Source organism: Cyprinodon variegatus, unplaced genomic scaffold, assembly GCF_000732505.1.
Source record: "Cyprinodon variegatus isolate N-32 unplaced genomic scaffold, C_variegatus-1.0 Scaffold753, whole genome shotgun sequence".
Classification (NCBI taxonomy): domain Eukaryota; kingdom Metazoa; phylum Chordata; class Actinopteri; order Cyprinodontiformes; family Cyprinodontidae; genus Cyprinodon; species Cyprinodon variegatus.
In genome coordinates this window covers 343,832-356,663 of record NW_015151206.1, presented here as the reverse complement: position 1 = coordinate 356,663, position 12,832 = coordinate 343,832, and the positions used below count along the sequence as shown (strand labels likewise).

At 39.3% G+C, this 12,832-nt stretch overlaps 1 protein-coding gene across 1 annotated transcript; it reads right to left on the bottom strand.

Annotated features, from left to right (window-relative positions):
- Positions 1–2,852: 2,852 nt before the first annotated feature.
- On the bottom strand, positions 2,853–11,035 carry LOC107098182. Its single transcript, XM_015395696.1, has 5 exons — positions 10,642–11,035; positions 4,363–4,656; positions 4,221–4,255; positions 3,743–3,902; positions 2,853–2,941 (listed from the first exon to the last, which is right to left on the bottom strand). The coding sequence occupies exons 1-5, from the start codon at positions 10,760–10,762 to the stop codon at positions 2,853–2,855; spliced, it is 699 nt and encodes a 232-aa protein (XP_015251182.1). The 5' UTR covers positions 10,763–11,035.
- Positions 11,036–12,832: the final 1,797 nt, after the last annotated feature.

Below are 12,832 nucleotides of genomic sequence, written 5' to 3'. Positions count from 1 at the left end.
ATTACTTTATTCTTATAAATTTACGACTTTATTCTAGTAATTTGGTGACTTTAATCTTGTAATTTTGCCCTAATATTCCGTCGTAGTTATAAAAGCTATAAAATTTGATTGCTTTATTTGAAGTGCTCACCGTTTGGGCTGCATCTTTATGGCACGTTTTCAAGGTGACATTTCTTTTCTTTATTTACAAGTTTCAACGCGTGGGAAATGATGTACATCAGCTAACATCTCAAACTATGAAATGAAACATGCTACACTGTGATCACACGTCAAGGCCTTTGTTTTCAGACATCTGGTGTCTTTATTTGTTTCCTTTAGTTTCTCATTTTTTCTTACGACTGCTAGAAAAAGAACCGTTTATATTCTCTGTAGTAGAACACGGTACTGTTTAAATTCTCAGGTGTAGAAGTTGGAAATAAACTTTTTTCCCCCACAAGTACTGACGTTCGTCGGACTGATTGTGTCTCTTTGCTACAGGCAGCATTAATAAGCCACATATAGATATTTCTTTATCCTGAATTAATAAGAAGATAAATAGAAGGATAAATGACGCATAAAGTAAAATGTCACCTGGAATTATTCTTATTGTTTCTTTGTTTATTATAATTTTCTGTGTAATAAAGATAAATTATTTCTTAAATTTTCTTTTTTTTTCTTTTTTTGCATATTGCTGTGTTGCATATTGTGCCTTTGCGTATTTTTGTGTATTGCTCAGTATTAAGTTCATAGCGGGCGTGAGGTACCACAGACCTGCCCCTGAAAACCAGGCCAGGAAAAGAAAAAAGTCGGAGTTTTCTCTTATAAAAGAATATGTAGGATCTTTACTAAAAGTTTGCAATGAAAAGCCAAGCATTGTGCCATCAAAAGATATTTTAGTTTCATCAAACCATGGGAGCGTGTGCACACAAGACTCCGCCCACATTTAACCGTAAATGGTCCATTTCAAGCATCAAATGACTGTCCATGTGTTCTTAAATCAGCCCACTGATCTGTGTTATTTAATGGTTACCATTGGCAACCGCAGGAATGCGGCTGAGTATTAGGGCCAGTCTAGAGATTTATTTATTTTTTTAAATATGAGAATAAAGTCATAATATTGCAAGAATAAAGTCGTTGATTTACGAACTAATGTTGTTTTTTATGACAATTCTTCAAGAAGCAATTTCTTCTCTAAAATTAGGAATGTGGAGCATCATGTAAAGGCATCAATTTCACAGATTTGATAATATTAAATCTTTTAGCACACCATGGTCAAATTATTATCAGCATGTCTAAGAAAAAAATTATTGTGATAATGTTGCGGCTTTATTCTCGTAATATTACGTATTTTTAATGTTACATCATTATTCTCATAACATGACCTTATTCTCATGAAATTAGTACTTTCTTCTGATAATATTGTGACTTTATTTTAGTCACAGACGTAATATTAAAAATATTACGTCTTTATAATGTTACATCGTTATTCTCATAACATGACTTTATTCTCCTGATGTTGCGACTTTTTTCTCATTAAATTATTATTTTCTTCTGATAATATTTTGACTTTATTTTAGTTACAGACGTAATATTTTTAATATTGCGTCTTTATAATGTTACATCGTTATTCTGATAATGTTTTGACTTTCTTCTGATAATTTTGCGACTTTTTTCTCTTAATGTTGCGACTTTTTTCTCGTAATATTACAACTTTACGTTACATCACTATTCTCGTAATATGACTTTCCTATGAAAATGTGGCTCCTTTAATCTCCGAATGTTGCAATTTTTTTTTCATAATTTACAACTTTATAATGTGACATAATTATTCTTATATGATTTTATTCTGCCAATGTTGTGACTTTATTTTCGTTATATTACGTCTTTATACTGTTACATCTTTATTCTCATAATGTTATGACTTTATGAGTTTCTTATAATGTGGCGCCTTTACTTTCCTAATGTTGCAAATTTATAATGTCTTTATAATGTGACATCATTATCCTTATAATAGGACTTTATTCTGCCAATGTTGCGACTTCATTCTCATAATATTACACCTTTATAATGTTACATTTTTCTCATATTTAAAAAAAGAAATCTCTACTCTGGCCCTAATAATTAATCTACAGAAGAGACACCATAAATTTAAATAAATAAATGTGGAAACAGATGTGTTGGTAAATGTGTGTCTCTTTACAGAGGGAAGTCGTTTTTATTCTATGTGATCCAAACTGGAAGAGGCGTGTTTTCAGGAAGCTGTTGCTTCTGGTGGGAATGACTCGTTTGGAGCAAAGACCTTCTCCCTCATGGTGAACTATTTGAGAAATCTTGGATCACCTGAAAAGGTTCTGTGTTTGTCCGACTGTAGCTGCTGTTTGCCTGACTACCCTCTGACATCGTACGCATGTTTAAAATCAGAAGATATCTAACATCCTGAGCCTTTTGTGGGGAACATCAACCAAATCCACATTTGTACAGGACTCATCAGAGACAGCAGGCAATTACATCCTCCTTTAAATCTTTGCTGGATGGTTGTTAACTGGTCCGTGCCACACGGCTCCAGTCGGTAGATGAGAAACCTGAGTTTTACTGGCTTTTATTCTGCTCTAGTTCGCAGACAGCTCCTTTTTTAAATCAAATTCATGAAGTCAAACTCAACCTCCTTGTTCAGCGACGTCAGATTCTAACCTGAGAGGGTAGAGAAAGTGAAACATGGGTCATACATCATCATCACAGCCGCTGCTCGCCATGCCACAGATGAACTTTATTAGAAATACGGCACAGACAGAGCTGACATGTGCCCGTCCGCTAACAGAGTGTCTGTTCATGCGCCATGAGCACACATCGTCTTCTTTGATCAGTCAGTCTTGTTAGTATATGGCTAAAAGAAAAGGGCTGAGTCCAGGCGGCGCCGGGCTGCGGGTGAGCCAGGAGCCTCCCGATGCCCGGCAACAGTCGCCTAGGACAAGTCAGAGCAAAGACACAGCAGAGGAGGGAAGGGATGTCAGGTATAGCTATAGAGAAACTCTATGTCAGCATTGCATTGCTGGGAAATAAGCAGATGTGATCCCAGTTTGAGCTTATGTTGCACCGTTCAAAGTACTTTGAGTTCAAAAGAAAAAAGCAGAAAAGCAAGAAGTGTCTGATGGCCACTGTTGGAATGATTGCGGCAGACGGTTGGGTTGGTGTTCCTCTCAGAAGATCCCAGTGGTAAGAAGATTGGAGATGGACGACATGTAGGGTGGGGGACACCAGCAGGACGCCTCAGTTCTGGGAACAGTACTTCCAGAAACACACTGTGGAGAAAAGATCAACCTTTGTCTTGGTTATTGAGCTTTAAAATGTCTGTATCATGCAAAATAAACTTGATTTATTCTGATATGTTATTTCAGCATCAAAAACTTAGTCAAATAAATATTTGGGTCTTTTCAAGAAACACTTGATGTGAGATTTGAGTCAAGGGAGTGGGAGATGTTCTCAACGCATGACTTTGGACTCGTTGATGCTAACATGTTTTCAGTGTGATTTAAGCCACCTTTAATGTAAGTTTCCCTCACGTTTCTAGGTCTCACCGTCCAAAGGCACCTCAGCCAGCATTGGCCAACACAACAAAGATCTCATCAGATGGCATAAGAACTCAGCTCAAGAACTACTGTACCTCCTTCCTTCAAAAAAAGTTAGGCTTAATTCAGGGAACATATGTTTGTGGTTTAACTTTGACTTTAGACTCTCCTAAAGAAGACTTTTTAGCCTTCCTTACCTCGTTTATTGGTCTTCTTGCTCTGTGGTGGCAAAGGCTTCCGCAAGTTTCGTCCCGACAGGCCGGGGGTGTCAGAATCTGGGCTCGCCCCGGCAGTGGTGGTCTCAGAGGCTGGCGGAGGGGCAGGGGTGGTCTTCGCTCCTTTATCTGCAGCAGGGGGCTTCCAAAAAAAGCAATGAGAGTAAGACTCATTAGTCCTACAGCAACCTGGAACATGCATCAACAAATCAAGCTCTGGCATCAGTCAGAGGAACTCCTAACCCTCCTGTTTCTGTCCTGTTGATCCAAACAAGTCATGGCTCAATCTGCCCTCTTCACCTGAAACATCAATGTTCTACCCTGTCTGATGATCTCTGTGTTGTTCGGTAATTTGGCCTAAATTGGACGGTTCTGCACCAGAGTCCCTCTAAAGGAGTTTGGATGTAGAATCCAAGTACTATGGGTTTGATAATCAACTTGAAAGCAAACTGGAGCTTACCACTTTTGGTTTCCTTTTTAGATTTCTGCTGTTTCCTGAAATGATGAAGAAGAGAGAAAAGAGAAGATTCCAGACGATAATTAGGAGGAATGGTGGAAGCAGTTTGGACGTTTCATGTCAGAGAGAAGAAGGCTGTTTCTACCACGAGGGAGGAAGGTGATGTGGGAGCTCAGTGTGCTGTTGAAGGTCCTGTGCAGCTCTGCCAGGGCTGAGATCATCCGGGCAATCTTGGCTCGACTGTCTGGTCTTGCCACGTCTGTTCTAATTCGCGATTCTCCCTCCATGATGCCAACAGTGATGCTTTTTGGAGTCATTCTCTCTGCGTTTCCTGTTGCTCGATCAGGCCAGGTGGTTTTTATGTGTTGACTCGGATTCAGGAGGAATGACGAGGGATCTGTAGAGCCCCCTAGTGGAGGATCAAGGCCTCGCCCAAAACCTGCCACACAGAGAGGCAGCTCACAGTTCACATGGTGCAGGGAGGGTGATTTTAGGGAACACCCTGGGGAAATGGCCAGTATTTTCAGGGACTTTAGACAGAAAGACATTTTTCAAAAGGTGTTTCTGAAAGTTAAAATGTTAACCAGTCATCGAAACCAGCTTTTGGATGTTTGATGTCATTCTCTGTTTTTTAGAAATACAAAGATTTTCTGGACATAAATAGGAGGAAAAATCAACAAGCGTTAGAAAACGCATTAGTTTAAACAAATGTCTTTTAAAAAGCAATTCACAATACAACAGAAAATAGTTTTTAAGGTGTACTATCTTTATCACCAGAATGCTTCCACAATGGTTCACAACATCTCCTCTCTTCATGCCGCCCAGTACTGGTGGAACTGGGATCTTCTCTATTGGTTTCCTGGATTTTGTACAAATCACATGAAGCTTCTGTTGCTCTGATTTTTTGTTTCATTTTATCTCTCTATAGTCTGTTTTGTAAAGCAGCCTGACTGTTTATACCTTCCATAGAACCGCTTCTCCGACCTGGTCTTGTTGCAGGACAATGCAATAAGAGGATCCACAAGATCCGATCCACCTTTATGCTTATTGTAACTTCTAGCCACAGCAGGACATGGATGTGCTTTCCTCACCACCCCACCTATCAGCCTGAGTGACCGGGTGTACTGAGGAGACTGACTGAAGACTAGCCATAGCACGGGCGTCTCCAGCAGACACCTTACCATCAATCTTCAGTCTGTTGCTACAAACAGTGCCAGGCGTAAACCCCCCCGATGATGAGGTGTGAGAATGAAAAGGAGGCTGTGAGCCAGACGTGGAAGAACAACATATAGTCTTGTTGTGTTGGTAGCGACTGAACCAGGCAGAGATCATCATTGTTTCTTGATCTACACCTCATGATCTGCAATGATTTCCTGCGTTTTTAGGATATAATTACATTTTCTTCTAATTCCAAAAGAGTTTTAGGATAAGTTATTTTTCCAGGAATACCTAAGGGTTGCCCGGTAGTGCAGTATGCTGGTAAAGATTCTCAGTCATCCAGATCATAGTCATTCCAAAAAAAAATGGAACTTGGAAACAAAGTCAAGTGGATTTATTTTAACTTTCTTTGAAAGGAGATACAGTGGATAGCACTGTTTTCTTTCTTTTTTGTCCTGTCTGGTGATGTGGCAATAAGAATAATTGTCTTGATCCCAAAAAGAGCCCAACAGATTTTACTTTCACAAGTGGAGCAGTACGGCTATTGCCATACTGCTCCACTTGTTTCATGCATATAAATAGCTTTATTATAATTATGCAGGGAGTTTTACAGATTATATGGACACTGCAATGTAAGTAGAACAGGGAAGGAAAAACAAGAAAATAAAAGGAAAAAGATGAAAAAAAGAGGAGATAAAATGGAGATAATGATAAAAAAAAAGCACTGCTGCCTTGCAGTAAGAAGGTTACTGGTTTGATTCCCGGCCTGGGTTCTTTCTGCTTGGAGTTAGCATCTTCTACGGCTTCCTCCCACTGTCCAAAAACATGACGGTTAATTGGTTTCTCTAAATTCTCTATAGGTGTGTGTGAATGGTTGTATGTCCTGTTTCTTTCTGTGTTGCCCTAGCAACCTGTCCAGGGTGGACCCCGCCTCTCACCCATAGATAGCTGGAGATAGACACCAGCCCCACTGCCACTCTGACAAGGACTAAGCAGGAGAAGATGGATGGAGAGGAGAATAGACCAGGGTNAAAAGCTTTATTATAATTATGCAGGGAGTTTAACAGATTATATGGACAATGCAATGGAAGTAGAACAGGAAGGAAAGACAGGAAAAAAAGGAAAAAGATGAAAGAAAGAGGAGATAAAAGGAAGATAATGATAAAAAAGCACTGTTGCCTTGCAGTAAGAAGGTTACTGGTTCGATTCCCGGCCTGGGGTCTTTCTGCTTGGAGTTAGCATCTTCTCCGGCTTCCTCCCACTGTCCAAAAACATGACTGTTAGGTTAATTGGTTTCTCTAAATTCTCCTTAGGTGTGATTGTGAATGATTGTTTGTCCTGTTTCTTTCTGTGTTGCCCTGGCAACCTGTCCAGGGTGGACCCCGCCTCTCACCCATAGATAGCTGGAGATAGACACCAGCCCCACTGCCACTCTGACAAGGACTAAGCAGGAGAAGATGGATGGAGAGGAGAATAGACCAGGGTTAGGGTTAGGAGGAGCAGGTGAAACATGATTGAAATAAAACAGATCAAAACAATGTGGGTAAATAAGGGCCGGTTCGCAGTGTAGGAAGAATACACAAGAGCTATTAGTTATTAAAAATAGCATACTTTAAAAGTTGTTTGCATCTAAGAAGGCTGATTTTAAGAAATGGGCTAAAGGTGGAGGAATGTTTCTGTCTAGAGGATGAAACAGAGGAAAAAAGCTGCAGAGATGATGAGATTTATTTAGTTGTTTTACAGCAGTAATGGTTCTAGAGTCCAATAGCTTTTGGTAGGAAAGGTCTGCGATAGAGCTGGTTAGTGTAACTAAGGTACAGCAGTGAAGTATGTGTATATGTATGGTGCAGTACATCCTCCCCAACCTGCAGAAAGCACTCTACCCTTTTTCCTGCTCAAGACAATGGTATACAGCTTTGTTATTCATTTATATGAAAATATATAATCAAATTATCTTGGAGATATCTTGATTATAATTCTGGATGACTGACACTTTAAATGACGAATCAGGCGACGTCATTTGAGAAATCTCAGATGGCATTTTGATTGAAGATATCTTGATTTGTTCTTTTAAAGTCTTATTCAAGGATGTCAAAATGTTATTTTAATTATGACTCGTCAGAAGAAGCTGATTTTATGTTGAAACGGCCTGCCATAGCTGATGTGAAAAACACTAAGGCTGCTGGCCAATGACGTGTTTGCGATGTTTCTCACTGCAACATAAGATGTGTTTTTCAAAATAAAATCATTCTGTTATCAGACGGTAATAAACTGAAGCACAAAGCAATGAAAGCCAACCTGAATTAATAGTTTGATGTTAATGTTTAAGTCTGATTTAATTTCTTCCAGTATTTCAGGTTTTCCTGAAATCCTCCTAATGTAAACAGTTAAATGACTGAATGAGGCACATGGGGTTCATACATGGACTCCTTATTTCTCTTCTGGGTTTCCTTTCTAAGGTTTCTCTCCTATGAGGCTTAAATACAGCTTTGAATTCCACCTCAAAGTGAAAAAAAAAAGATTTTACTCGATTATCAACTAAAGGTGAAGAATTGATACAAAGTTGTGAGTGAAAAACTAATCAGATCTTGTTTTAAGGATAACGGCCTAGTCCAAGTCCAGACCACAGTCTGACTGACATGGTGAGGAAGAATAGATATATACGGTAGATATATAAATATAGATTCTCAGTGAGAAGGAAAACAACTGCTGAAGGCTCCACATTTATTAATTAATATATTAATTTATTCATTTACTTGCTGATTTCATTATTTATGCTTTCTTATTTAATTATTTACTTATTTATACTTATTTATGCATTTACTCCATTTACTTTTTTATTAATTTATACCTACTTATTTCATGATTTATGTTTTTACTTTTTTATTTACTAATTTATGTATTTAATTATTGATTTACTTATTTATAAATGTACGGACTTATTTAATTAAATGCTTATTTATTTTTTTAGTATTTATGTATTTACCCACTTTTTTTATCTGTTCACTCATTTAATTATTTATTAATTTACCTATTCATTTCATTATTTATGTATTTACTTACTTATTTAATTATGTACTTTTTTTCTGCCTCCTTATATATTTATTAATTTTTACTCATTTAGTAATTTACCTATTTATTGAATTATTTATGTATTTAATTTGAATTTTTTATTTACCCACTTATTTATGCATTTATTTATTTACCTAATTATGTATTTACTTACTTATCTAATTAAGTACTTAATTACTTTTTAATATTTTTTTGTATTTACTTACTTTTTTATTTATTTACTCATTTATTTACTTAGTTAATTATTTACTTATTTATTTATTCCATTATTTATTCATTACTTTATTATTTATTTATCCATCCATTTTATGTGGGGTCGGGTCACGGAGGCAGCAGTCTAAGCAGAGATGTCCAGACTTCCCTCCTCCAGCTGCTCCTGAGGCGTCACCAGTCCAGCTCAGAGACATCGTCCCTCCATAGTCCTGGTCCTTCCACCAGGCCTCCTCCCAATGGGACATGCCTGGAACTCCTCCTGAGGGAGGCGACCAGGAGGCATCAGGAACAGATGCCTGAGCCTCCTCAGCTGGATCCTTTCAACATGGAGGAGCAGCGACTCTACTCTGAGCTCCTCAGAGGTAACTGAGAACCTCACCTGATCTAGAAGGGTGCATCACCCTGTGGATGAAACCAATTTCGGCCGCTTGTATTCACGATCTTATCCTTTTGGTCATTACCCAGATCTCATGACCATAGGTGAGAGTTGGAACGTAGATCCATCGGTAAATCAAGAGCTTTGCCCCCCGACTCAGCTCCCTCTTCACCACGACGGTCTGATACAGCGACCGCATCACTGCCGCACCGATCCGTCCATAGATCCATCCGTCCCTCATTCCTGAACAAGACCCTGAGATACTTGAACTCCTCCACTTGAGACAAGGAATGACCTGAAGAGGGGAGTCCACCTTTCTCCGGTGGACTGCAGTGCACCCTGAAGGACAGGACAACATCATCTGCAAATAGCTGAGGTGATATCCTGAGGGTCCCAAACCGTCACCCTCCTGGCCCTGGCTGTGCCTAGAAATTCTGTCCATAGATGTAATGAACAGAACCGGTGACAAAGGTCAGCCCTGGTGGAGGCCAACATGCACCGGGAAAAGGTCAGACTTACTGCTGCCAATGTTAACCAAGGTCCTGCTGCGGTCATACAGAGAACGGGCCCCGGACCCCATACTCCAGGAGCACCCCCCAGAGGGCATCACGAAGGACATGGTCAACTCCTTCTCCAGATCCACACAACACAGATGGACTGGTTGGGCGACCTCCCACTAACCCTTCAGCACCCGATGAAGGGTATATAGCTGGTCCATTGCGCCACGACAATTTATTTATTTACTTATTTATATATTTATTTATGTATTTACTTATTCATTTAATCACTATTTACTCATTTATGTACCTAATACACTTTTTGATCCGGTTAGATAATTATTTACTCAAACTTATGAATTGAGTTACATTTTTAAATGTTGAATTAATTCAAAATATATTTAAATTATGATTTAAATCATTAAAAATCCAATTATGTAAAAGTGTGTAGAATGACTTGACTGTTTTATTTCTATAGACGGAGGTGAATGTGTGTGTTTTGTTGTTCCTGGGGGCCTCAGGCTCCGAACGTCGCTCTCCTCTGGCTCTCAGCTCATCGATTCCATAAAAGCAGACTCAGGCACAGCGACATTTCATTGATTTTAAAAAAACATGTGGTCAAAAATAACAGAAAGAATCAGCTTATAGAAGAATCAGAGCAAAGGAACCAAAGAATTAAACAATATTTCTTTTCAAAATAAAAGCTGATATGCTCAGTGAATATGTCGGTTATACCTGAGGTAAGATAAAATAAAATAAATAATTTTTCTGCTTCCTTCCTTCCAGAACTTTATTTATTTATTTATTTATTTTTTCTTCATTGTTTGGTTTGAAAACAATGAATGAAATGGAAAAAAAAATAAATATAAACATCCATCCATTTGATATAACAAAATTCTGGTAAATTTGTGTACATAAATGTACTTAAAAGATCATGAATTGATATAATTTTGAAACAATAAATACATATATATAAGTATATTTTTTATATATATGTATATATATATATATATGCATACACAAATAGAATAGAATAAAATCATTGATTTCATGGCGTTAGCTTGTTCGATGTTTTCTCCCGTTCCCTGGCCAACATGGCCGCCCTCACCTGTTAGTTCAGCCATTTCTCCACGCCTCTCCGCGGGCGCTGAGTCAACCTGTATTCCCGACAGCATCAGCTTCATCAGAACCACCTTCATCCCAAAGATGGCCGCCGCTCTGCTCGGCATGGCGTCTGCAGAAGACTTTCTGTTGCAGGTTTACAAAGTCCGCTGCTTCTCAGCTGTCACAACGAGGCTTCTCCTAACCACGAAAAGTTGCATTTAATTCTAGAACTGGTTTTCTACGGCTTAGAGGCTGGTAGATGATGCTCTGAGCTCTGCGGGGGGATATGCAGGCCCCTGGAGTCCCTTAAAGGCGTGGTTCGGTTCGGTCCGAGATGACAGTCTTTGAAAGGCCAAGTGTGTCCCTCTAAACGAGGCTCGTCAAGGACGCCGTTCTGGTTGGATCTGGCGTTTATAAAGCCGAGCTTCTGCAGGCCGTGTGACCGACTGCTCGCAGGAACCAGTCACAGAGCCCAGAGCTCCTCGGGGGGCCAGCCCTTCCTACTGGGGGGACTGGTGACATTTGGAGAGTTTGGCCGAGGGCTTAGTGGGATTGGTTTGAAAGCAATTTTTTTTTTTGTTAATGTGGAATGTGTGTTCAGGACAGAACCGAATGTGTGTGTGGCCCTCGCTGTTTAAGCGGTGATAAGGTGGTTCTTAATATGTTTGCTCAGGGGCCATAGAAATAGAAAGGACCTCTGACGCATGAGGGCCTGGAGCCACTCTGAATACAGACAGACAGACGCACACACACACAGCTCTTCAAACACCCAAAACTGATATGTTGAATGAGCGCAACACAGACTCACATAGAGGAGATTAAAAAACAAGAAGTGACATGGTCATGGAAGGCCACAGGCGTTTACTGCTCACAGCTTCACCCACACAGGAAGTGGAGCCACCGGCCCCTACCTTTAAATCTGCCGGTTTTTATGGAGCAATGACGGAAAGCCTGCGAGTGAACGCTTAAAAAATGTGTGCGTGGAACAGTTGCTGGGTGAAGAGAAGTCAGCTCCGGAGCATCTCATCACTGCTCGCCTTTGACGCCGTTGCCTCGTTAGGGAATCAGGGCAGCTGCATCAATGGAGGCAGGGATGTGAAATGAACTCCTATGGTCAGCGGGTTTTTTGGGCCACATGTCAAGATCAATTCGAAGGAGTTCGTATTCAAGCAACATGCTGGTGAAGATTCTCAGTCATCCAGGTCATAGTCATTCCAATATGGATGAAAAAAAGTCTCATTGGAATCTGCCTTTTTTTGTACACCAAATTTTATACACTGAATTTTATCTGGTGAAAATACAGCTGCAAAAAAATTCAGCTGCAAAAAAACTTTTGACTGCAAGAATTTCAGCTGCAAAAAATGAAGCTGTAAACAGTTGAGCTGCAAAAAATTCTGTTTTAAAAAAAATCATCTGCAAAAAAATTCAACTGTAAAAAATTCGGCTGCGAAAAATTCAGCTGCAAAAAAATCAGCTGCAAAAATATTCTGCTGCAAAAAAATTTGATTGCAAAAAAATTAGCTGCAAAAAAATTCAGCTGCAAAAAATACAGCTGCAAAAAAATCAGCTGCAAAAAATACAGCTGCAAAAAATTCAACTGCAAAAAATTCAGCTGCAAAAAAATTAGCTGCAAAAAATTCAGCTGCAAAAGAATACAGCTGCAAAAAAATTAGCTGCAAAAAAATTCAGCTGCAAAAAAAATTCAGCTGCAAAAAATTCAGCTGCAAAAAAATTCAGCTGCAAAAAATTCAGCTGCAAAAAAATTCAGCTGCAAAAAAATCAGCTGCAAAAATATTCAGCTGCAAAAAATTCAGCTGCAAAAGAATACAGCTGCAAAAAATTCAGCTGCACAAAAATTCAGCCGTAAAAATTCAGCTGTAAAAAAACTCAGATCCCAATCAGACTGTTTTTTCTCCATATTCCAAACACATTAAAAAAAACAATCCACTGGACTTTGTTTCCCAGTCTGAAGACGTTTTTCTTCCATCCAGGAAGATTTTTCAATCCAAAATGTCAGAAATAGCGTTTAGTTCCAGGTTTTATCCAGCAGCCCAACAAAGCCTGGTTTTAGTTTAGAAAACATGCAAATAGAAACGGATGAACGGGTCCCCCCCTTTGGAATGGGGGTCGTTTGGCTTCTTTGTTAGCCTGCAATGCCCCATACCTGTCTATGGGCCGGATCTATCAAAGGTTTG

Coding starts and splice junctions, on each gene's coding strand:
- LOC107098182 (XM_015395696.1), bottom strand. CDS start 10,762: ATGCCGAGCAGAGCGGCGGCCATCTTTGGGATGAAGGTGGTTCTGATG. Junction 4,657..10,641: donor AGAAATGGCTGAACTAACAG/GTGAGGGCGGCC, acceptor TCTGTGTGGCAG/GTTTTGGGCGAGGCCTTGAT. Junction 2,942..3,742: donor CAAGAAGACCAATAAACGAG/GTAAGGAAGGCT, acceptor GACTTGTCCTAG/GCGACTGTTGCCGGGCATCG.